Here is a 25,505-nt window from a genome sequence, read left to right as displayed (position 1 = left end):
TTATTTGTCCTGTAGAGTTACTCTTAGTCATGATTTTGCTGATTGAAACACTATTTTTTGTAAATTGGTAGGTAGACTTAGAGGCTTGATTAAACTTAGTGTAACTTATTTGACAAGACTATCTCATAGAACGTGCTATGTTTTTCATCAGGAGGTGCATAATTTATTGTCTCTGCTTTGTGACACTAGCAGCCACTGATGAGCACTACTTAGGTCTGATGTAGGGCAGGCAAGCCCCTGAAGTGGCTTAGCTCCTGAGGGTTCTTGGCTTTGCTCAGGAAAGAACTGGAGGGTAAGCTGGTGGTAGGGTGGAAAAAAGCAGCTTTATGGAAGCAGCAGTGTTACAACTTTGGCAGTATTACAGCTTCATAACTGCTCCTGAGGAGCGGGGCTACCCCATAGGCAGTGTGCTGAGAGTAGCAGTGCAGGGTAGTTCCGCAGTCATATTCATAGCTACTTCGTTGTTATTTTTGTTTTGTTTTATCTTGTTTTTGAGACAGAGTCTCACTCTGTTGCCCAGGCTGGAGTGCAGTGGTGTCATCTCGGCTCACTGCAACCTCCACCTTATGGGTTCAAGCGATTGTACTGTCTCAGCCTCTCAAGTAGCTGAGATTACAGGTGCCCACCACCACACCCAGCTAATTTTTCTATTTTTAGTAGAGATGGAGTTTCACCATTGTGGTTAGGCTTGTCTCAAACTCCTGACCTGAAGTAATCCACCCCTCAGCCTTCCAAAGTGCTAGGATTACACTTGTAAGCCACCATGCCTGGCCTTCATACCTACTTTTAATTACATGTAGATTAAGGGGTGGTTTATGCAGAAATTGCCAGGGAAAGGATAGTGATTTCTGGATTGTCAGCTCATTGCTATAGAAAAGGGCAGTAACTCCAGGGTGTTGCCATGGCAATGGTAAACTGACATGGTACACTGGTGTGTGTGTCTTATGGAAAGCTGCTTCCATCTCATCCCTGTTGTAGCTAGTCCTCAATTTGGTCCAGTGTCTGAGCTCTACCTCTGTCATTGAGTCCCATCTCCTACCTCAGATCCACTGATTCATTAGGGGTGGCAATGAAGACATTATAATTCTGTCATTCCTTCTTCATTCATTAGCTGAAATAATTCTATAAAAAAAAGTCACCTATACTCTATTGTGCAGAATAGGCAAGATAAATACTTAACTCCCTTTACCAGCTTTCAAAATAATGTGAATTGGTTCTTTAATATCCCCCAAAGTGATGAATGAGTGTTGTTTCTAGGTATCATTATGAACAAAATGGATTTAAATAGATTTTAGATGTTTCAGTTCATTGCAATCATTATTCATTTTGGTGCTTCCTCATTCCAGCTTTAGCCGCTGGGAGCCTATTTGAGTTGGCTCCTCCATCCCTTGGTCATGACTCTAATTTCGTGACAACATCCTTCCTGTCAGGTATGATAAGATATTTTAAGATCATCTTGTATATTTCTTCTTCACACATGGAATTTGACATTTTCCAAATTGCCAATTCCTTTTTAGTAGAAAAGGACTTCTGGTTTTTGCTTTAAAAATAATCCTTTTGGGAGGAGAGGGTTAATATTTAAATTTAACTTTTAAATTATTTTTGTCAAATTAATGCACATGTATTAAAAGTTAAAATTCAAATGGTTCTGAAGAGCTGATCAACCACTTTAATGATTTCAACTGTTTTCTTCTGATAATTACCATCGTTATGACTCTAGATAAATCGCTACTATTTGCTCTTGCTTAATTTACATATTTCACACATTATCTGTGGGTGTGCTATGGTAGATGATGCTTTGGATCATCGATGTCACTTTCTCACTGTTCCTCCTCACTCCTTCTCTCAGTAGAGCCATAACACCATTTTTTGTCAGAACAGAATTGTAAAAGTCTGTGTAGAGTTTTGGAAATACTAGATTTAACAAATATTCTACTCATAATTTCTCTGAATACACTGTCACCATTCTTAGAAGTTCATTCCACACACTTATGTGTGCCATTGCTAATATGCCTTTCTTTCTATCCTTCATATTAACAACACTCCAGTCTTAGCTATTCAACTTACTAGTCAAAGAAGTATTTAGGAGGCCAAGGCAGGCGGATCACTGGAGGTCAGGAGTTCAAGACCAGCCTGACCAACACGGTGAAACGCTGTCTCTACCAAAAATTCAAAAACCAGGTGGATGTGGTGGCAAGCCTGTAATCCCAGCTACGCGTAAGGGTGAGGCAGGAGAATCACTTGAACCCAGTGGGGAGGTGGAGGTTGCAGTGAGCTAAAATCATACCACAGCACTCCAGCCTGGGTGAAAAAGCGAGACTCCATCTCAAAAAAAAAAAAAAAATATTTGTAGCCCATAGTGTCATGAGCAGAATCCTGTGCAGTACTTCAGAGAAATTAGCTCATTACTGTTACCACTCTCCAACTGCCATTACCAAGACCACATTTTAATTTTTTCATCTGGTTCATAAGAACATCATGTGAGACTCTGTAAAATGTCTTCTTAAAATCAAAATACATCAAGGTCTGACAATTCAATTAAAACAAAATTACATAATTTTTAAAGCTTTTTATTGCAATTTCAATTATGTTTATTACAATTTCAAGTACAAAGAACTCTGTAGGTTTGCAAATTGACTATGGAGTTCATTTCCTAAACACATAATTAGCTCTAACATGTAGTTTGTAAGCATAATTTGTGTCATTTCCTTCATATATACATCAAAAATAAAAAATATATATGTATTTGGCTGGGCGCAGTGGCTCACACCTGCGATCTCAACACTTTGGGAGACTGAGGCAAGCAGATCACTTCAGGTCAGGAGTTTGGGACCAGCCTGACCAACATGGTGAAACCCTGGCTCTACTATAAGACAAAAATTAGCTGGGCGTGGTGGTGCCAGCCTGAAATCCAAGTTACTTGGAAGGCTGAGGCAGAATTGCTTGAACCTGGGAGGCAGAGATTGTAGTGAGCCGAGATGGCACCATGGCACTCCTGCCTGGACGACACAGCAAGACTCCATCTCAAAATAAATAAATAAATATATAAAGAAATACTCTATGATTCTGCCAAATCCTCTAATCTCAAACATTCCTATTTTAGGAAAATGGACCATAAAGGCTGTTACTGCCAACGGAAGGCGTCTGGGATCCTGGTACTCCTCTAACCCTTGTAATGTATATATAAACTGCTAAATTGGCTCTTTTTAAGGATATCTTCTGCCAATATTAGATTTTTATTTTTCTTGCAACTCTTGGCAATTTTTGATTCTGCTCAATTTAGAATCTAATTTAGCTATGCAGAAATTTTTACAGTAAACAAATATACTGACCTTTTTAATAAGAAAATGAAAATGCTGTTCTATTGAGTTGGGCTTGTATTTTAAGATACTTTCATCAACAGTGGATCCTTTTGTGCAGAGTGTAAGGTTTGTTCTTGCCGAGTTTAAAAGGAAGAAACTGAGGCCAACACAAGAAGATCCAATATGAAGGAATTTATTCAGTCTCCCGGGCGAGGTTCTGCGGTCCGACAGGAGGGGCCGGAGAAGTCACACGGACTCCTCTCAGAAGTGGGGTCTTATAGAGAGTGAAGGAGCTCGATTGGTTGTGGGAGAGCAGGACTACTATTGGGTAAGGTTACAAGCCTTTGTTTGCATACAGGACTTGGCTGCTATTGGTTAGAATTACCCGGCTGCTATTGGCTAGAAAGACTCGGCTGCTATTGGCTAGAAGGACTCGGCTGCTATTGGCTAGAAAGACTTGGCTGCTATTGGCTAGAATCACAAGACCCCGCTTGCATACTGGGTTCTTTAAGGGAAAGCCAGGCTGTGCAAGAAGGGGAAAAGGGAACAACCCGAGCATATCTGAGCTTTTGGAAAAAAGCGGGGGGGATGTGCGTTCGAGCTCCTGGTGAGGCAACCGGCCTTACATAGAGCCTAGCAAACTATTTGGCCTGATCCTCCTGCAGAAATCTGTGAGTTTAGGAAGTTGTGAAGTGGGTTGTGTGAGAGTTATATTTCCATTCTGTGACTGGGGAGGGGCGTAGTCCTCAGTATAAAGCTCACTCTTAAAAGGAGTAGGCCGCTTTACTTTTACAATCATGCCTGTAATTCCAGCACTTTGGAAGGCCAAGGCAAGTGGATCACCTGAGGTCAGAGTTCGAGACTAACCTGGCCAACATAGTGAAACACAGTCTTTACTAAAAATATCAAAATTAGCTGGGCATGGTGGCAGGTGCATGTAATCCCAGCTACTTGGGAGACTGAGGCAGGCGAATTGCTTGAACCCAGGAGGCAGAGGTTGCAGTGAACCAAGATTGAGCCACTATATCCAACCTGGGTGACAGAGCAAGACTCCGTCTCAAAAAAAAAAAAAAAAAAAAAAGAGTAAAACCATGCTTTTACCAGCCTCAAATAATCAACTCAGGGTTACACTTCCACTCTCTTTAGCAGAAAACTAGCAATGGGTGATTTTGAAACTAATTCTCTGGAGGGCTCAGCCTTAATTTAATTTTTATAATACTACGTGAAGTATGCCAGGACACTAGAGGAAGTCAAAAGATGTTATGGGCTATCATGCAGTGAATATGCTGATTATAGTAAGCACTGTCCTATACTTTTATACTTGGGCATTGTCACTTACTAACTTTACAATAACCCGTTTTTAGTATTTGGTCTTTTTCTGAGATAAGGGTGAGATAAAATCAGATGGATTACAGAGTGATTAAATCTTAATCCAGAAAACAGAAATGTTGTGAATTGAAAGAGAAGCTATATGATAGTGATGATACCAATGACACTTTCAGTGGTTTGTAAAGGTCAAGCTCTGCAAATTATTTGTAAGACTTTCTTCTTTTTCTTTTCCCTTTTTTTTTTGAGACAAAGTTTCACTCTTGTCACCTAGGCTGGAATTCAATGGCACAATCTTGGCTCACTGCAACCTCCACCTGCCAGGTTCAAGTGATTCTTCTGCCTCAACCTGAAGTGATCTGCCTGCTTTGGCCTCCCAAAGTGCTGGGATTACAGGCTTGAGCCACCGCACCCAGCCTCTGTAACACTTATTTCTGAACTTAACCATTGTGCTGTGTTTTTAAGGAACTTTTACAGTAGCTGGGTTTTAAATTAATAGAGTTAAGTGTAAAAAATATTTTACTATACTCCAAAGTAAATTACTCATTTCATAATAACAATTTAAAAATTAATATTCCTCCTTCTACTTTTTACATAAGAAATTATTATTAAAGGACAAAAAAGATTGAGCAATTTTCCTTTAATTATTGCATAAAGCTTGAAAGCACCTGTGATCATTACTTTTAGCTCAAATGGCATACCAAACAAAAGTGTGAATCAACCCTAAAGAACAACTCAGGTACTGCCTGTACTCTTAATACAAAAAGAGCATTAACATCAAGAAGAAATGCTCAATGCAGGTAATTTTAGAATTATCAAAATGATCATTAGGTGGATACTAAAAATAATTTTTTTTCCTGTAGCAGCACAGTGCTAATAACCTATAGTCCCTCTGTGAAATGTTTCTATAATTTAATTTTTTTTTATTTTTTACATTATTTTTTGAGACAGCATCTCACTCTGTTTCCCAGGCTGGAGTGCAGTGGCCCCATCTCAGCTCACTGCAAGCTCTGCCTCTCAGGTTCAAGCGATTCTCCTGCCTCAGCCTCCCAAGTAGCTGGGATTACAGGTGTGTGCCCCACTAATTTTTGTATTTTTAGTAGAGACAGAGGTTCACCATGTTGGCCAGGCTGGTCTCAAACTCCTGACCTCAAGTGATCTGCCCACCTCAGCCTCTCAAAGTGCTGGGATTACAGTCATGAGCTACCAAGCCCGGCCCTATAATTCAAATTTGAAATAAATGAAGAAAATATGGAATCTTTGCAAGTAAAATAAAATTATTCTAGAATCATAAAGCATGAAAAAATAGGCACTCATAGCTTTCTCTTTTATATGTCAATGATGTTTATTTTTGCATGATAGAATGAATTTTAATATAATCCACAGCAAAACTATTTTAAACTATGTAACCAAGGAAGTGTATACATCTAAGTTAAATATTTTTTTCTGATATCAAAGGTAATACATATCCATGAATAAAACATTTAGAGGAAAAAAACCCAGCAACATATTTTTAGAAAGAAAATAGGTGGCTCATGCCTGTGATCCCAGTGCTTTGGAAAGCTGAGGTTGGAGGATCACTTGAGGCCAGGAGTTTTAGACCAGCCAGGGCAACATAGTGAGATCCTGTCTTTACAAAAAATTAAAAAAATATATTAGCCTGGTGTGGTGGCCTGCTTTTGCTGTCTTAGCTACTTGGGAGGCTGAGGTGGGAGGACTGTTTGAGCCTAGGAGGTTTTAAGGGTACAGTGAGCCATGATTGTGCCCCTGCACTCTAGCCTGGGCAATGGAGCAAGATCCTATCTCAAAAATAAATTAACAGAAAATAATCGCCACAAATAGTACCACACTTAGAGATCACTACCATTAAATTAAGTTTTAAGGGCAATACAATGCAAATGAGTAATTTCTCTCTCTTTTTTTTCTTTTTCTTTTTTTAACTTGAGAGACAGGGTCTGGCTCTGTTGCCCAGACTGGAGGGTAGTGACATGATCACGGCTCACTGCAACCTCGACCTCCTGGGCTCAAGCAATCCTCCCACCTCAGCCTCCTAAGTAGCTGGGACTACATATTTATTTATTTTTTCGTAGAGACAGGGTCTTAGTATGTTGCTCAGGATTGTCTTGAACTCCTGGGCCCAAGTGATCACCTGCCTCAGCCTCCCAAAGTGTTGGGATTACAGGCATGAGCCACCATACCTGGCTGATTAATTTCTTGGTTCTTTTTTTTTTTTTTTTTTGAGACAGGGTTTTTAGCTCTGTTGCCCAAGCTGGAGTGCAGTGGTGTGAACACAGTTCACTGCAGCCTTGACCTCCTGGGCTCAACTGATCCTTCTGCCTTGGCCTCCTGAGTAGCTAGGACCACAGGCATGCACCACCATGGTCAGCTAATTTCTATTTTTTTAAATTTTGTAGAGACAGAATTCTTGTCATGTTGCCCAGGCTGGTCTTAAAATCCTGGGTTCAAGCAGTCCTCCTGCTTCAGCCTCCCAAAATGTTGGGATTACAGGCGTGAGCCACTGTGTCTGGCCATTTTCAGCTCTTAAACCAAATGAGATTTCATCCAACCTTCTTGTTTGGCAAATTAACAAATTTTCTATTGAGGACAGTTCATCAATATTAAGGAAAGAGTGAGTCTTTATTTTTATTATTTTTATTTTTTTTAATATATATTTTATTGCATTTTAGGTTTTGGGGTACATGTGAAGAACATGCAAGATTATTGCACAGGTACATACATGGCAATGTGCTTTGCTGCCTTCCTCCTCATCACCTATATCTGACACTTCTCCCCATGTTATCCCTCCCCAACTCCCCATCCCGCACTGTCCCTCCCCTAGTTCCCCACCACAGACCCCAGTGTGTGGTGCTCCCCTCCCTGTGTCCACGTGTTCTCATTGTTCAACACCCACCTATGAGTGAGAACATGTGGTGTTTGATTTTCTGTTCTTGTGTCAGTTTGCTGAGAATGATGGTTTCCAGGTTCATCCATGTCCCTACAAAGGACAGGAACTCATTGTTTTTTTATGACTGCATAGTATTCCATGATGTGTATGTTTCACATTTTCTCTGTCTAGTCTATCATCGATGGGCATTTGGGTTGGTTCCAAGTCTTTGCTATTGTAAACAGTACTGCAATGAACAGTCGTGTGCATGATGTGTCCTTATAATAGAATGATTTATAATCCTTCGGATATATATCCAGCAAGGGGATTGCTGGGTCAAATGGAATTTCTATTTCTAGGTCCTTGAGGAATCGCCACACTGTCTTCCACAATGGTTGAACTAATTTACACTCCCACCAACAGTGTAAAAGTTTTCCTATTTCTCCACATCCTCTCCAGCATCTGTTGTTTCCAGATTTTTTAATGATCACTATTCTAACTAGCATGAGATGGTATCTCAATGTAGTTTTGATTTGCATTTCTCTAATTATCAGTGATGATGAGCATTTTTTCATATGCTTGTTGGCCTCACGTATATCTTCTTTTGTAAAGTGTCTGTTCATATCCTTCGCCCACTTTTGAATGGACTTGTTTGTTTTTCTTGTAAATCTGTTTTAGTTCTTTGTAGATTCTGGATATTAGCCCTTTGTCAGATAGGTAGATTGCAAAAATTTTTTCCCATTCTGTTGGTTGCCAATTCACTCTAATTATTGTTTCTTTTGCTGTGCAGAAGCTCTGGAGTTTAATTAGGTCCCATTTGTGTATTTTGGCTTTTCTTGCCAATGCTTTTGGTGTTTTAGTCATGAAGTCCTTGCCTATGCCTAGGTCCTGAATGGTTTTGCCTAGGTTTTCTTCTAGGGTTTTTATGGTGTTAGCTCTTATGTTTAGTCTTTAATCCATCTGGAGTTAATTTTAGTGTAAGATGTCAGGAAGGGGTCCAGTTTCTGCTTTCTGCACATGGCTAGCCAGTTTTCCCAACACCATTTATTAAACAGGGAATCCTTTCCCCATTGCTTGTTTTTGTCAGGTTTGTCAAGGATCAGATGGTTGTAGATGTGTGACGTTGCCTCCGAGGCCTCTGTTCTGTTCCATTGGTCTATATCTCTGTTTTGGTATCGGTACCATGCTGTTTTGATTACTGTAGCCTTGGAGTGAGTCTTTATAATTCTAATTACTGCCTCCTGGATGAGAAATGAGGAATAGAAAAATATATAACTTATCTACCTCCAGCCTGGTAAAGTAAAATATTTTACATAACATCTTCTAGGGTATGATTGTTTGAAATTTCCTCCATTTCCACCATTTTCATGAAGACTACTCTGTTAAAATTTGAAAGGTACAGATTCTGTGAAAATCAATTTAATGGACTCTGTTTATAACCTTAATTGCTTTTGTTGCCCTTATGGGGATTTCCTTCAGTTTATTTGAATTTTGGCAAGGAAAACCACTCAAGGTGCATGGAAGGAAGTAATTATGCCTCCTTTCCTCCATCCAGCTTCCCTTTGTGCATAGTCAGAAATTGCATTTCTTCCCCTCTACCTCCTCAATGTCACTTTAATCAGAATTCTTATCTTTTTGTTGTTGTTATTAAATAGGGTCCCTGCCAGACCTCTGGCACTCCAGGCTCCTCCCATCTATTATATCTCAGTATTTCTGATTGTACTTCCCTTTCACCCCAGAGATAGCAGGTGTCTTCATTCTCTCTTCTCTCAATCTCTCTTTCATATTCTCTCTCTCTCTCCAGCTTCTTTAGCCACATTTCTGTTGCTATGTTGTCCTCACAGTTCCCAATATTTCCAGCAGTGAGGGCAGAATTTCTGTGACAGGCTGGCACAAACAGCCCAAGAAGAAAGGTGGTCACTGGGCCAGCCTCACTAGAGAGCTGTGGTCAGTATGGCCTGTGGCCAGGCTGGTCCTAGCAACCAGCCATCAAACTATTGTTTGTGGCACAGAATCGCTTTAACTAGTTGTTCTTTGCACAAGGAAAAACATCAACTGCAAGGGGACTTGCTATTGGAAACAGATTTTCCTATAGTGGTGACAGGGATGATAGTCAAAATATAGAACTGAATCCATCAAAGCACTGGAATTTAATCCAGCTATAGTGTTGAGAGCAGGATCCTGAAGGCTCTCTGCTTATCCAGATATTAACAATATGCTTGCTAGATTATGGGAAGTTTTGGGGCAGGGGAATCCAAGTGAGGAATAAGGGTGGCTGTGAGGGAGGGCATAGAGAGGGTTGGGCAGAGACTTTTAAATCAATCAATATCATAGTATTTTAGAATTTCAATAAACAGAGGCCGGGTGTGGTGGCTCACGCCTGTAATCTCAGAACTTTGGTAGGCCAAAGATGGCTGATCACCTGAGGTCGGGAGCTCAAGACCAGCCTGGCCAACATAGTGAAACCCCTTCTCTACTAAAAATACAAAAATTAGCTGGACGTAGTGGCACAGCCTGTAGTCCCAGTTACTCAGGAGGCTGAAACAGGAGAATCTCTTGAATCCAGAAGGTGGAGTTTGCAGTGAGCTGAGATCACTCCTCTGCACTCCAGCCTGGGCAACAGAGCGAGACTCCATCTCAAAAAAAAAAAAAAACAAAACAAACAACAACAACAAAAGCAGTTTGGCTGAATTTTGCATACCAGGTCAATGTCAGCTTTTGGGTCATAAGTTTGTCCTCAACTCATGTTCTTTCTTCTGGTTCTCCTTGAGACCAAAACACACATATCTAAACAAATATCCCCATTTTATAGAAGAGGAAATTGAGACCCAGAGAGGAAAAGTTATTAGGGAACATTTGAGCTAAGATGTAAAGCCAGAACTGACTGACCCCAAAGACAATGCTGTTCAGACTAAAATTGTTACAGACAGTATTCATTAAGGTTCTTTAACATTTGCTAAGGACTCTTGTAGATATTTTTTTAGCTCTTATGGCAACCTTGTAAAATAATGTGGGCATTATTATCAATCTCAACTTTGTGAAATAATGTGGACATTATTATCAATCTCTTTTTCAGGTTTGGGAAACCCAAGGTTTAGAGAAGTAACTTCTTCAGGGATACTAAAAGAATGAAAAAAAGATGCAAGAGCTATTATTATAAGTGGTAGAATATATGGACTCACATATGGTCAAAACTTCTGATTTGGGAACATCTTCTCTACTACCACACCATGCCACCTGAAGTCTGTAACTGTACATTTCTTGGGGCACTATCTCAACAATGCCTGTTTCCTTTACAAAGATGGCTGTAATAATTTATGGACAGTGGTTAGACATTTAGAGTTGTTCATCCTGGCACTGGGTTAGCACTCAGCCAATTACATTCTTCCACATGATTCTCCTTAAAACCAACGGCAAAAAAAAAAAAAAAAAAAAAAGGCAAGCAACTGATGGTCACTTAACTGGGATTTGAGGATATTTGTGGCCATGTGATAACCACACTACTTAGAGTAACATTAGCTAGATGTAACTGACTAGATGTAACTACATTAGCTAAAGTAACATGAATTAGATGCAATAACCACATTAACTAGAGTGAAACTCCAACTTCAGCTCTAAAATCCATGTGTTTTAGGAACCATTCATGAAGTATGGAACTTCTTTTCTGGGAGTAATATTTCAACCTTGTATCAAATGCTTTGTTTAAATACAAACGAGTGAAGTCTTTGATATTTCCTTTATCCAATATTCTAGACTTAGTGAAAATGTCCCCTCTTCCTTGAAACATTCTTTACCTGCCCTAGGCAGAACTAGCCAGACCCTCTTCTGTGCCTAAAGCATTTTATACATACCTTAACTGTATAAATTGTGCTGCGATTATTTGTATTTCAGGTTGACCTAGGAGGACTTTGACTTATTAATCTTTTTCTCCCCATTAATTATAGTATGCTTGGTACATAGTAGCTATCCAAAAAACAATTGTTGACTTATTAATTAATGTATACACCCACTAAAAAAATAAAATTCATGTTCACTAGTTGGGAAAGAAATTAGGTGTTGCCATTTTTAGTGGTGGGAGTAAGGGTAACGTTTGGTCTTTAGTGACACCATTTTTAGCGGAGGAAACTGTTATCTCTGGTAACATTTGGTCTGTCTTGGAACTTTGTATTTTTGATTAAGCAAGTACTGGGAATGAAGGTTTAACAACTCTCATATTTTATTATAACATTTACAAATCTGTTTTTTGCATTATTTCACATATAATTTCAAGAAAGTCCCTGATGTAAAAACAGTATTCAGCAACTTAATTTAATTAAAGTTATATGAATTTTAAAAATGACGATGTTGGTCTGTATATATTTACATGGAAAGACATCTATGATACATTGTTAAGTGAATAAAGAGCAAGTTAGGAAGCAGCAACTAAAGTATTAGCTCATTAAAAAAAATTCTATGGAGTATTAGAAAATATTTCAGGAGAATAATATTGGAATAATAATATTATTTATATCTTCCTCCTTGCTGAAATTTTGTATCCTTTGACCAACATCTCCCTAATCCTCAGCCCCCCACATATCCTTTCTTTATAATGAAAGATTACAATGTCCCAGGTATGAAACTAAGTGTCTTCCCACATTATTTTAATCATCACAGTAACTCCATAAATTTATTCATAATTAATTAATTCCTCATTAACTTTTAATTCTTGTCCCAGGTAGTGTGTTAAATATTAGAGATATAGTAATGAACCAGAAAGATGCAATACCCAATATTTCATCATTATTCTAACTTTACAGATGAAAATTAATAAGGTTGCACCATCCACCAGGGGTCTTCCAGTCCAACTTCTGGTTCAACTAAACATACAGACTCATGGGACTCCCACAGGCTAGGTCGCCACCAGAGTATGAAGACAGATATGGCATAGTAACCACAGTGTGACAACAGGGCAGCATCTGGCCTTTTTTTTTTTTTTTTTCCTGTGGGAGTTCTTAACAGCAGTTCATAATTTTTCCAGGAGCCATCATCTTTGGTCCTTCAGAAGATGGCTCAGATGCAAGGAGATGAGACCCACATTGGGTGGCTACAGGAGCCACCCTGACTTAAAAGCCTCATTCTCAGTGTAATAACTCCACAGGCACAGTATCCAGTGTCCCCATAAGTACTACCTCCATCTTGTATTTACAGTTCATGATCGTTTCTCCCAATTCAAAGGCAGTTTGCCAATCAGAGGTCATTTCTATCACAAGCAAGTTAACTAAAAATATAGTCAGCATTTTATTCCTATCAGATCACCAGGGAAACAGAACTAGAGAGTGAAACAAAGGTCAAATTTTCATGCAGAAGAAGGGAAAAGAGTTTTCTTAAGTAGCTTATTCAATAAACAAATGAAAGAGTGGATTCAAACTTAGGTCTGTCTGACTCCAAGTCTAGATAGTAACAAATGTGATCCCTGGGGGGAACGCTTTTAGATAACTTTACTTTCTTTTTCATACTTCCTGAATTCTCAAATTTTTTTGTAATCAGAAAAAAAGGTTTTCATAAATAAGACTATAGCAACATGAAAATACGCTTTTGCTATAGCATTAAGTGAAAGTAGCCAGAAGCAAAATGATATATGCACTTGCATTGTGATTAGGATGATGTAAAAAGAGAAATGCACAAAGAAAGAAGCCAAGCACAAGTACCAAGCAGTCCTAACAGTAGTTGAATCAAGATGGTTGGCTTGGAAAAAGCTTTTCTTCCCCTGTTTTCCAGATTTTCTATGAAATGGTTATGTTATTCTTGGAATAAAATGGAATGCATTTATTAAAATAGAAAAGGAATTAAATTTAACTTATAAATATGTTTACATGATTTTATAATGTAAAAATCATGCAAACATATCACCCTAACATAATAGATATAGTTTCATATTTCTTCACAAAGGTGAATACGTTTTATATCAAATTTAGCTGTTGGGGGTTCAGAGGTCCCAAATTATCTGAAAACATGTACAAGGTCACGGAAGATAGAAAAGTGGATTTGAAAGCAGTTCTGTTCCATTCCTGAAAGTCATGCATGGAACTGGAAAAATTTTCCCAGGGCTTCTGCTGCACTCCTTCTCTGATGCCACTGTTTCAGTGCATTACGGTAACCTCCCTAGACTGGGTTCAGGCAGCAGAGCTGGAATACTATTGCTCAACTCCTTTCACACACTGTCTATAGTTATTTCAGGATGGAGCTATTTAAGGTTTCATTTTCTTTCAAAACTCACGTTTTGGGCTTTACATGATCCTTCTTTAGCCAAGGACTCATATAATTGGATAGCTGCTGTTATATTTTGCAAGCCAAAATTTCCAAATAGCAAAGCGTCAGCCATTTTCTCCATAACTTTCAAGTTTCCCATGTCAGCTGCTTTGGCAAAAAGTAGGTAGGCTCTGTTTCAAGAATATGAAGTCAAGTTTGATTTTCAAAAATGAAATTTTCTTCTCCCTCTTCAACACTATTTATACTACTTCTCTCTAACAAGCAGGAACCAGTTGTCATACAGTTTAGCTGAAGTTCATTACATATCTAGATCAGTAGAGTTTTTTTTCATTTCTAAAGCAGTCTAAGGTTATAATTTCAAATATATCTCACAAATAATAAAGCTACTAAAAAGGAGAAATATATAAGATACACTATCGTATACACTTAGTAAGCACATATACTGAGTAAAGTGAAAAATTGAGGAACTTATCCTAAAATAATGAACACTCCCATGGTCACCACCATTATTTATGAATATTTGTTTTATAAAATAAATTCTAAAAAAAAGTAAGAATAATCAAAATTGGAATGTAACCTCTAGGAAATTATTATCAGGAGAATGATGATCCCTTCATATCTTAAAATAATTTGCTAAAACAGAATACTGTCTTCAACACATCAAAGTCAGACTGTTTGGAAAAACAATAATGAAACAAAATTTAATGGCTAGGGCTCTAGAGTCTGACTGCCTGGTTCAAATCCTGGTCCCACCTCTTAGTAGTCAGATAATTTCAGCCAAGTTATATAACTTCTCTGTAACCCTGTAATCTATGAAATGGAGATAGTATTATACCACTCACTTCATAAGGTTGCTGTGAAGATTAAATGAGATAATCCATGGGAAGTGTTTCACACTGTGCCTAGTATAGAGTCAGCACTCAATAAATTTAGTTATTATTATTGGGACTGTTGCATTGATTCTAAAGTTTTACAGTATGGCAATTGTTCTCGTATAATGAGGTGATAAGTGGTATGAACATTTAGTGATTAAAATGATAGGTGCCACAGGATTACCCTACACTGCATTCTCCAAGTCCCAGTCAGAGGTAGTCACCTGGACCTGATTGGAGTAAGAAGTGATGGAGAGTCTTGCAAGGTCAAAACATGTGTCAGAGACAGGGAGTACTTTAGGAATTTATTTTTACTTTTGTAACTTCCTTTTTGAAGGTAGAAAGAACAGAAAGCATTAACCTCTACCTGTGACCTTGACTCAAATACAGAAAAAGAAAACCCACAAAAATTTACCATTGCTTCTGACTCAGGAAGATCAGAAGACTCACCTTTCTGCACAGCCTATCCATTCTTTCTGTGGCTAAAATAAGCTGCTCTTGGGCAGAAGCTGGAGCAGAGTAATCTGGGCAAGAAGGACCTCAGACAGAGAAACATCCAGGTAGGAATTAGAGTCCTGGATGTCAAAACACAGGGTGAGTACTCCAGTGGAACAAAAAGAGGTAGAAAACTGGAGTCCAGGAGATCAAGAAAGAAATTAATCCAGGTCAAAGCAAGTGGAGATTCTGGAGGCAGGAAGGCAAACAAGGTAAATGGTCTCAAGGCCACTAAAGGCAAATGTCTGGCACCCATGGATAGGCATAAGGAAGAGAGTCTGGCATCAGGATACAGACTCCCTTGAGCCTTCCTGTCACGTGGCTTGCTGCTGCAACTCTATAGCCTGCTGGGACGGGAGGGGCACCAGCGTGGACCAGGGCACAGAATTCTGAGATAGGCTGCAGGGGTCTCCAATAGTAAGTCTAGTATCTCCGGCAGTTTCATACTCAGTCTCTGGACCCAGAGGGCAGCAACAGGCTGCAAAACAAATCCGTCTAGGTGTCTTGCATTCCAAGGGCAGAAAAACCAAGGCGCTATAAGGGATACTAGAAGCAAGATCCAGGGCTGGAGAAAGTTGCTGACAGGTAAAATTAAGATGTGGGCTATAATGCCCAAGAGGAAAAAGGTGGGAGAAACTGGGCAGCAGGGGCAAATCCCAAAAGACAATTTAGTTAGGTATATGGATCATCTCTACAGGGTCTGGCATTGGATGCTTAGGTGGGTGATGGGGGAGAAAGGGCTCAATGCTTCTGCAGAGCACATCAGAAACTTGGTGTAGAACAACGGCTTATCTTCAAAACTTCTTTGCTGATGAGGAGTGATTCTTAATGAAAGACCATTCTAGCTGTCAGTGAAGCTTCCTGACTCACTCAGACAAATTTGTTCTCGCTGACATATGCTTGTTTAATATCTGTACTTTTAATAGCAATGACTTGTTCAGTGATTTTTCCTACTCATACAAAAGAAGAGGCTGAATGAATCAATGAGTTGGTCTAGGATGTGGGTGTGGAGGAGCCAAAAGGACTAGTCTTAATTATCTTACACCTGCCCTGTCAACCCAGGAAGTGGCAAAGCAAAGAGAGGGTAGGATAGAGGAATGAGTGGGAATAAAATTATTCTCCTTTGGTCAGGAGGGTGTACAATCATTTTCTCTCCACCTGCTCTAAGCTTAGTCATGGCTGCACAGATGTGACTTGCTTAAGGAGACAGCAGGCCATCTGATAACACAAGAACTTCACCCAGCTTGCCCACAAACTCCTGAGATCTCTTTCTGTGAGCCCATTAGATTTCAGTTCTCCATTGCTACCAACTCAAAAGGGTCAGGAGGCAGAGCATGGTGGGTCATGCCTGTAATCCTAGCACTTTGGGAGGCCAAGGCTGGCAGATTGCTTGAGCTCAGGAGTTTGAGACCAGCCTGACCAATATGGTGAAACCCTGCCTTTACTAAAAATACGAAAATTAGCCAGGCGTGGTCATGGCCACCTGTAATCCCAGGTACTTGGGAGGTGGAGGCAGGAGAATCACTAGAACCTGGGAGGTGGAGGTTGCAGTGAGCCAAGATCGTGCCACTGCACTCCAGCCTGGGCGACAGAGTGAGACTCTGTCTCAAAAAAGGTGCAGGGGAGGGGGCGGTCAGGAGACTGAGTTTTGGGGCAACGTTGTGGGCAGGACAGTCTTGGTAAGAACAGCCTGAGACTGAATGACATCCAGGAAGGCATGAAGGTCCCCACACTGATGGATGGTCTGCTATTACGACTGGGCTTTATCCCTGTTAGGCCAAAGAAGAAGGTCCCCTTCAAGGTTAAGTGATTGGTTACCTGGAACCTTCTCAGAGTGATTTTTTCCCATCAGGCTGAATCGAGGGTTTTCCTGTACTTGCTGCAACACACCTAGTGGGCCCCTTATCTCTGTGGGCTCCCATGCTATAGTCAGGGCTCATCTGAAATCTCAGGGACAAGCCCCTGCCTGGCACTCCACTTCTATTTCTTTTAGCTAGGCTGGCTGGAGAATTCTCTGTTCTTACTTACCCAGTGGGCATGTTAGTGAGATGAGCTCCTATTAGGCTGGATTGTATTTTTGGGATCTGGTTTTACCCCATCCTCATTATAACAGCCCCAAGGGATATTCAGCGTGAGGCCCAGGTTTTGCTGGGGTTGGTTGAACCACTCCCTCACTTCTTTCTTGTCTCTTGGGAAGAATTCTTTTTGACTCTCTGTTTCCTTCTCTGTAACTTAGGGATAATTACGTATGTCTCACAGTATCATTGTGAGCAGTGAATAATTTACACATGTAAAGTACCTAAAACAGTAACTAGCACAAAGCAGGTGCTTGATAAATGAAAGTTGTTGATGTTGTTACAATCAGGATCTTAGTTGAGTGCTCTTTATCCTTTATATTTTTATACTTCTCAGAGGCTTGGGTTTTAAGAATTCATGGACTTTGTTGCTGCCTTGTCTGGGCTGGCTACCACAGCTCTGGAATGCCACAAGTGTAACTTTTGTATGTTTTTAGTAGAGACGGGGTTTCACAGTGTTGGCCAGGCTAGTCTCAAACTCCTGACCTCAAGTGAACCACCAGTCTCAGCCTCCCAAAGTGCTGCGATTACAGGCGTGAGCCACCGCGCTCGGCCAGGGCTCATACTTTCTATTATTGGTTCAAAATACCCTTGGCTTTCTTTGCCCCCATACCTTCAACTTACCAGTTAGGGGACTCAAGATAAAACTAATACACCTGTATTTCATGGTTACTAAAAGCCAGTCGCTATTCAAAGAGCACAATTGTTTTATCCAGATCACAGAGAGGTTTAGTAACTTATCCAAGGGCACATAGACAGTAAATGAGAGTACTAGGATTTGATCCCAAGGCTTTAGCTAGAGCCTTGAGGGGTGACCACAAGTTGCGCCCCTCCACTAGAAATGTGGGGTGGAGGGAGAAGATATTTCTGCCTCCCCTTTGGACAAGGTAGATAAGTGATAAGAGAAACAACGGACATGAAGTAACACCATGTGGCCACAGCTTGGTCACCTCCCAGCTATCTGTGCTCACCTCACTTTAACATTTTTGAATCTCTGTTTCCAACTTTTTAAAGGAGAAAAATGAAGCTCTTCTTATAAGACTGTTCTAGAGGCCAGGTGTGGTGTCTCATGCCTGTAATCCTAGTTCTTTGGGAGACCTAGGTGGCTGGATCACGAGGTCAAGAGATCGAGACCATCCTGGCCAACATGGTGAAACCCCGTCTCTACTAAAAATACAAAAAATGGCCAGGCGCAGTGGCTCACACCTGTAATCCCAGCACTTTGGGAGGTCGAGGCAGGTGGATCATGAGATCAGGAGATCGAAACCATCCTGGCCAACATGGTGAAACCCTGATTCCACTAAAAATACAAAAATTAGCTGAGCATGGTAAGGCATGCCTGTAATCCCAGCTACGTGAGAGGCTGAGACAAAAGAATTGCTTGAACCTGGGAGTTGGAGGTTGTAGTGAGTCGAGATCACACCACTGCACTCCAGCCTGGTGACAGAGCAAGACTCCGTCTGAAAAAAAAAAAAAATTAGCCAGGCATGGTGGCACACACCTGTAGTCCTAGCTACTCAGGAGGCTGAGGCAGGAGAATCACTTGAACCCGGGAGGCGGAGGTTACAGTGAGCCGAGATCATGCCACTGAACTCCAGCTTGGAGACAGAACAAGACTCTGTATCAAAAAAAAAAAAAAAAAAAAAAAAAAGACTGTTCTAGAGATAAAATAGAATCACATACATGAAAGTGTGCTTCGAAAACCATAAGATACTGTACAAACACCCAGGCAGAATAAAGTGTGACATGGTAAAAGCCCCATAAAACTGCATACCTCAACCATACCTCGGCTGTTGAAACTGCTCTCTGTAACCCTGATGTTTAGGCAAGCAGTCCAAACCCATGCCATCTTGGCCCCTGCGACTTATAATAAGTAACTAAGGTCTGTAATTTCCACCCTACCCAGACAATGTGTAAACTAATGCTTATCTTGACTTCTGTGAACCACTTAAGTAACAATCAGAATGTCCGAAGCCCCTCACCCTCATCTCCACCCAGGAGGTGATTTACGGAACGTCCAAAGTCCACTGGCCCTTGGAATATCTGAAGCCCCTCACTCCCACCTCCCACCCCTCACCCCCACTCCCCGCCCCTCACCCTCACCCTCTAGGTGGTTTACGGGCATAAAAGATCTTGACACCCTCCTTTTGGGGCCACGGGTTGGAGAGACACGAGTCCTCCGTGGCCGCCAGCAATAAAGACCCTGCAATTTGGCATACTTTTGTCTTGGTATTGACTTTCTATGCTCGCTCCAGTACAAAAGCATTTTAATATAACAACTTCCTCTAATTCAAATCACACATTTTATTTCATTTGAATTATCTAATAAATTAAAGCCAAAACAGCATTTCTGCATGAATGGTCAGATCAGTGTCTTATTTCTGAATTTCACTTAATATGGGTACTGTAATCTCACATGCAGATTTCCTGTTTGTTTAGAGTGATAAATTGTGGGATTCTGTAAATACATATTTGATCCTTTTAAAAACAAAAGCTTATAGGCAAATAAGCTTACTTGTTATCCCAATGAGCTTTTAATGATAAACTACATTTGGGATTTTTCTTTGTTCTTAACCTGGAAACTTAACTTGGCTGAGGTTACTGGATAAAGACTTACTCTTCTTTTTGTTTTTGGCTTTTAGACTGCTGGAGAATCTTGATGCCCATCTTAAATAGCTGGTCTCCTTCATCTGTAAAATTTTTTTCTGCTTGCTTTTGTACTATATATGAACAAACAAGAAAAAATAAAAAAAGGTATTACTTTTATGTTCTATATTTTAAAATTAATGTGTTAATATAATTTGTTTGCATATTAGTTTGAGTTTTGCTCTACTTTTTTAACCTCTGCATTCAAGATCTGTTAATATTATTCCTTAGCTGAGGAGCATTGGTAGGTCAGAAGGCAGAAGCTGCCTAAAAAGTTTTTCCCTGCTGGTTTTTGTGAAAGGATCTGGAAGGTGAAGTGGAAAGAGAGACACTTCTGATAAGAGAAGGGATGCTTTGGTCTAAGGAAGGGATACAAGGTTCACCAAGCAAAAGGCAGGAGATGCCTGGTATATCAGAGGGCAGGATCTTAGCTCTGGCTGGCAACGACTCCCTTGGCCCTGGCTGGCAAAGACACTCTTGTCTGAGCATAGCACAGTAAACCTCAGAGCCACAAGATTCCATAAAAACATGAGGACATGGGAAACAGGCATCTTCAAGATGGCCAGTGTACCCCTAGGAGAGGAGGAAGGAATTGCTTTAATTTTGTTATTGGCTGGGTGCAGTGGCTCGTGCCTGTAATCCCAGCACTTTGGAAGGCCGAGGCAGGCGGATTACTTGAGGTCAGGAGTTCAAGTTTAGTCCTGGCCAACATGGTGATACCCTGTCTCTAATAAAAAATATAAAAATTACCTGGGCAGTGGTGTGCGCCTGTAGTCCCACTTACTTGGGAGGCTGAGATAGGAGAATCTCTTGAACTCAGGAGATCGAGTTTATAGTGAGCTGAGATGGCACCACTGCATCCCAGCTTGGGCAACAGAGTGAGACTCTGTCTCAAAAAAAAATTTTTTTTTTCTACCTAAGGCTTTTCCACCTCCCAGAACCTTTCTAAGACCTGGGGGAAGGCACAGAGAGAGAATACTCATAATAACTTGCCTCATAGGATGAGGGCTCAAAATCAGTTTTGTAGAATTCAAGAAAAATGAAGAAATTAAATTTTACCTGATACAGTGATATTTTCCAAAAGTTTGTATAATACTTTGTAATTTTTAAAACATCATCATCAGTTTACAAATGGGGAAAGCTGGTTGTGGAAAGAGTCAGACTTAAAGATATAAAGATCCTTCCACAAAGTGCCCAGGTGTGCATGTGTGCATGCACACACACACTACCTCTCACACACTCTCTCACACACACACTTACACACACACACACTCTCATACACATACAGCTTTTTACAACATCAGGGCTGGGCACGGAAACAGTCAAAATAAAAAGGATATGACTCACCTAATGGGAAAAATGATTTACAGGAAACACTCTCAATAGTGTCATGTAAATGAAGTATTACTTTCAATAAACAACCCATTACTTAAAATACTTGTAACAACGTACAATAAATTTATTTTAAAACGAAAAATGTATTTATAGACCTGTTTTTCAAATTTTTCATCCATTGATTAACTTGTGTTCTCTATCTCATGATTCTGCATGTTTGTAGCTTTGAGAAGTAGTATGAGCACAGACTTGAATCAGACTGCCTAGATTTGGATGTCATTTACTAGGTACCAACTATACAGGCTTGGGAAGATTATTTAACCTCTCGGTGCCTACATTACCTCATTGTAAAATGGGAATTATAATAGCCCCTTCTTCTTAAGGGCAGTGAGAAAATTAATAGCCCCTTCTTCTTAAGGGCAGTGAGAAAATTAAGTACAAGAACAGAAAACTGCCTAGTACCTAAGTGCTTTGTAAGTTTCAGCTCTTATTCCAACATAATTGATATTGCTTTTGAATCTTGTTTAATGAACCATATTTCTTTCTGCTAAATTAAAAGTTTTTTAAAATGAACTAAGTCCTTGTCACAAATATACAATAATGCATAATTATAAAATTAATAAATAACACAATCCCTGTTATTTCCAATTTTGTTGAGTAGATATTTGAAGAGATATTTTCTTTCTACATTCAATACAATTTGTTTACCATTTCTCAGCAATACTACTGGCGTTATTTATGTTTGACAATAATCTGGAGATTGCAAATAAACTTAATTATTGTAAATATCTGTGCTCTTATTCAAGCATATTTGAGTCGATTGCATCTTTATTTGACTAAGCTCTTTGCTGAGTCATTCTTTCTTGGATGAAATGTTATTTTTAGTAATGGATCGTTATTCTTCCTCCTCATCTAGGAGTATATCTTCCTGACACACATAAGGGCAAATGTGAAGAACTCTTCTGATGCATTATTCACAAAATATGAAGCTGAAACTGGTTTATATTAAGTACAATTGAAATTAGATTTTTAAAGAAGGATGTAGTGTCTGTGTAGGCTAGATTTCCTGCAGAGGAAAAGAATTTCCCATTTTTATCTCTTTGTATCATTTTAATGATGAAAGCACCTGATTTTTAGTCAGACTAAGAGATATTCACCCTGCTCACTTGTTAATTTTTTTAGCTCTATATGATTCTTTATGTGGATTGTGAGGTAAATATAACTTGAGATTCAAACTAATGGAATATACTAAATTTTTCCTTGTATTTTTCTAGATGGTATTGATTGATTGATTTTTAAATTTACGTATTAAGGTTTCAGATTTTACGGTGAAACATACCCAGGACTGAGAAATGCAACACAGGGCATAGGAAAGAACCAAGCAAGTGTAGGCTTTCAGGAGAAGTTTAGAGCTTTGCAGAGTGGATGGCACTAGTGGGTTACTCCCCCTTCCCACAGGCAACAGGGCTGGGCTGTTACATCCCCGCCTCAGTTAGCCAACACAGGCCACCACCCGGATATCATATTTAATCAGCAGCACTTCTATTTCTTAGTGGCTATCAAACAATGGTGTATCTTACAGCTTATGACATCTTAAATTTGACAGAAACATGGTATATGAATTTGAAACGATACCTTTCTCTTTAGTTACTGTTTTGGTGGCATTCCACAATTTTTTTGTAGTATTTTTACTATCAAACAATTATAAATATTTTCAAATTTCCATTCTAACATATTCAAACAATGTTTAGAAGTGTTTATTACTCTTTCCAGACATAAAAGGATTTTTAAAAATTGTCTACTTGTGGCTTGTAATTTTATTGCTTGGGATCAGAGAGCACAGCAGAATCATATAGATTCCTTGGTTTATGTTGAAACTTGTTTTGTGGCCTAGCATGTGGCCAATTTTTATACAGGTTCTTTTTTTTTTTTTTTTGCTTAAAAAGATTATATATTCTTGGCTGGGCACAGTGGTTCACACCTGCATGGGAGGCCCAGGTGGGTGGATGAATTGAATTGAACTAGCCTGGGCAACATGGTGAAACCCCATCTCTACTAATAATACAAAAATTAGTCAGGCATAGTAGCACATGCCTGTAGTCCCAGCTATTTGGGAGGCTGAAGCACAAGAATTGCTTGAACCCAGGAGGTGAAGATTGGAGTGAGCCGAGATCGTGCCACTGCACTCCAGCCTTGGCGACAGGGTGAGACTTTGTCTCAAAAAAACAAAAACAAACAAACAAAAAAAGGAATTATATATTCTTTATTGAATTGAATACCATATATTATTAAATTGAACTTTATATATTCAAATCTGTTTGATTTTTAGTAAGTTTTTTTTTGCTGAATATCAATTTCTAAGAGATGTGTTAAAAAATCTTCAACAATTGTAGATTTGTTCATTTCCTATTGCAAGACTGTTAATTTTTCTTTTTATACTTTGAGGTTGTGTTTATAGATACATGCATATAGTTATCACAACTTCCTTGTGATTGTTCCTTTGAACATGATATGGTGATTCTCTTTTTCTCCCTATTATTGACTTTTTCTTGAAGTCTATTTTGTCTGAAGTTAATACGAGCTTTCTTTTGATTAGTGTTGCATGGGATATTATTTCTACCCAGTTAACCTCAGTTTTTGTGTGTCAAATTTTAAATGTTTCTTATAAACAGCAGATAGTCAAGTATGATATTTTTCTTTTGGTCTAAGAGTCTCTGTTCTTCACCTTGAATTTTTTTTCTGGGCTGCATTCAGGACAATTTCTTCTGATCCTTTTGGTAATTTGTTAATGTTCTCTTCTGCTATGTCTGATCTTAAGCCAGCCTTTGATTTTTAATTTGAATGAATGCACATTTTCTTTTTCTTTTTTTTTAGACACAGGGTCTCACTCTGTTGCCTAAGTCAGAGTGCAGTGGTGTGATCATAGCCCACTGTAATCTCAAATTCCTGAGCTCAAGAGATCCTCCCATCTCAGCCTTCCAAGTAGCTGGGCCTACTGGTATGTGCCACCATGCCCTGCTAATTTTCTTTTTTTCATAGAGACAGACTCTCACTATATTGTCCAGGCTGTTCCCAAATCCTTGGGCTCAAGTGATGCTCCCACCTTGGCCTCCCAAATGGCTGGTGTTATAGGCATTTCGTTTTTCTTAACTCCAGCTGGTTCTTTTACATGGCTGTGTATTCCTTTGCCAGGATGCCTTGTTTTTATGCTTTCTTAACCATTTTAAAATGTCTATATCCTGTAGACTTTTGGAGGTTGTTCTACTCTATCAAGACTTGAGGTGCTGGCCATCCATGGTGGCTCATGCCTGTAATCCCAGTACTTTGGGAGGCTGAGGCAGCCTGATCATTTGAGGTCAGGGGCTTGAGACCAGCCTGGCCAACATGGCAAGACCCCATCTCTACTAAAAGCATAAAAATTAGCCGGGCATAGTCATGTGCACCTGTAATCCTAGCTACTCGGGACGCTGAGGCAGGAGAATCGCTTGAACCCGGGAGACGGAGGCTGTAGTGAGCTGAGATTGCTTCACTGCACTCCAGCTTGGGCAACAGAGGGACACTCCATCTCAAAAAAAAAAAAAGACTTGGGGTGCTATGCCTTTTATTGTGCATGTGCAGGCAGTGTGCATGAATATTGACTCACTGAGTAGATTTTTTTTCACTTGTGTATTTTCTAAAATTTTCTTGTGAATTCCTCCCCAGTAAGGCTTCTTTTGTGAGAATTGTGAGATTGTTTCTCCAGAGTGAGTTTGTGTTGCTTCTGTCAGGTTTCCAGAGTCATCATTTTATTGATTGAAGAAAAATTTTATATGTTAAAATATTGGTTTAGAAGTTTTCACCCAAAAAATCAGGTGGCATAAATCTAAATCCAAATCTGTATGAGGCTCAGGGCTGTGGTGAGGAGTTTACCAGGGAGAGTTTTTTTTCCCTGTGAGAGCTTCAGTAGAGAGCAAGCTTCCTTGATATTTGCCTATGATGGCGGGTGGTAATTGGTTGGTTGTTTTGTTTTTCCTAATCTTCTCTTTTGGTGTCTGAACAGCTCTATGAGACTCCTAACTTTATTCATAGCTCTTCTTTCCGATTCCCTTCTCAAAACTCCTAATGCCTTTTTTCATTCCCCAATCTGGGACTTAAAATACAAAGCTCAGCCTTTACCAGCTCTGATTACAACTCGGCAAAACATCAACTACGTACCTATTCTTCATTATTTCTCACATTTGAGGATTTCAGTTTCTTGTGAGCCCAGTTATGCCTTTAAAACATTTAAAGTTATGGTATATTTTAGGCACCACTTTTAGGTATTCGCAGCAAGAGTATTTTC

General features: G+C 39.6%; 1 protein-coding gene across 1 annotated transcript in view; it reads right to left on the bottom strand.

Moving 5' to 3' along the window:
* SEL1L2 (SEL1L2 adaptor subunit of SYVN1 ubiquitin ligase) overlaps positions 1-25,505 on the bottom strand; it is a 127,057-nt gene that overhangs the window by 44,263 nt on the left and 57,289 nt on the right. The window contains exons 5-6 of the mRNA XM_064372255.1: positions 19,821-19,923; positions 13,769-13,931 (exon numbers count right to left, since the gene is read on the bottom strand). Of these exons, the coding sequence (XP_064228325.1) occupies positions 13,769-13,931; positions 19,821-19,923 (266 nt within the window). The remainder of the gene's footprint in view (positions 1-13,768; positions 13,932-19,820; positions 19,924-25,505) is intronic.

Source organism: Aotus nancymaae, unplaced genomic scaffold, assembly GCF_030222135.1.
Source record: "Aotus nancymaae isolate 86718 unplaced genomic scaffold, 86718_ANA_hifiasm-v0.15.2.pri h1tg000001l, whole genome shotgun sequence".
Lineage (NCBI taxonomy): Eukaryota > Metazoa > Chordata > Mammalia > Primates > Aotidae > Aotus > Aotus nancymaae.
This window is presented reverse-complemented; position numbering and strand designations above follow the sequence as displayed.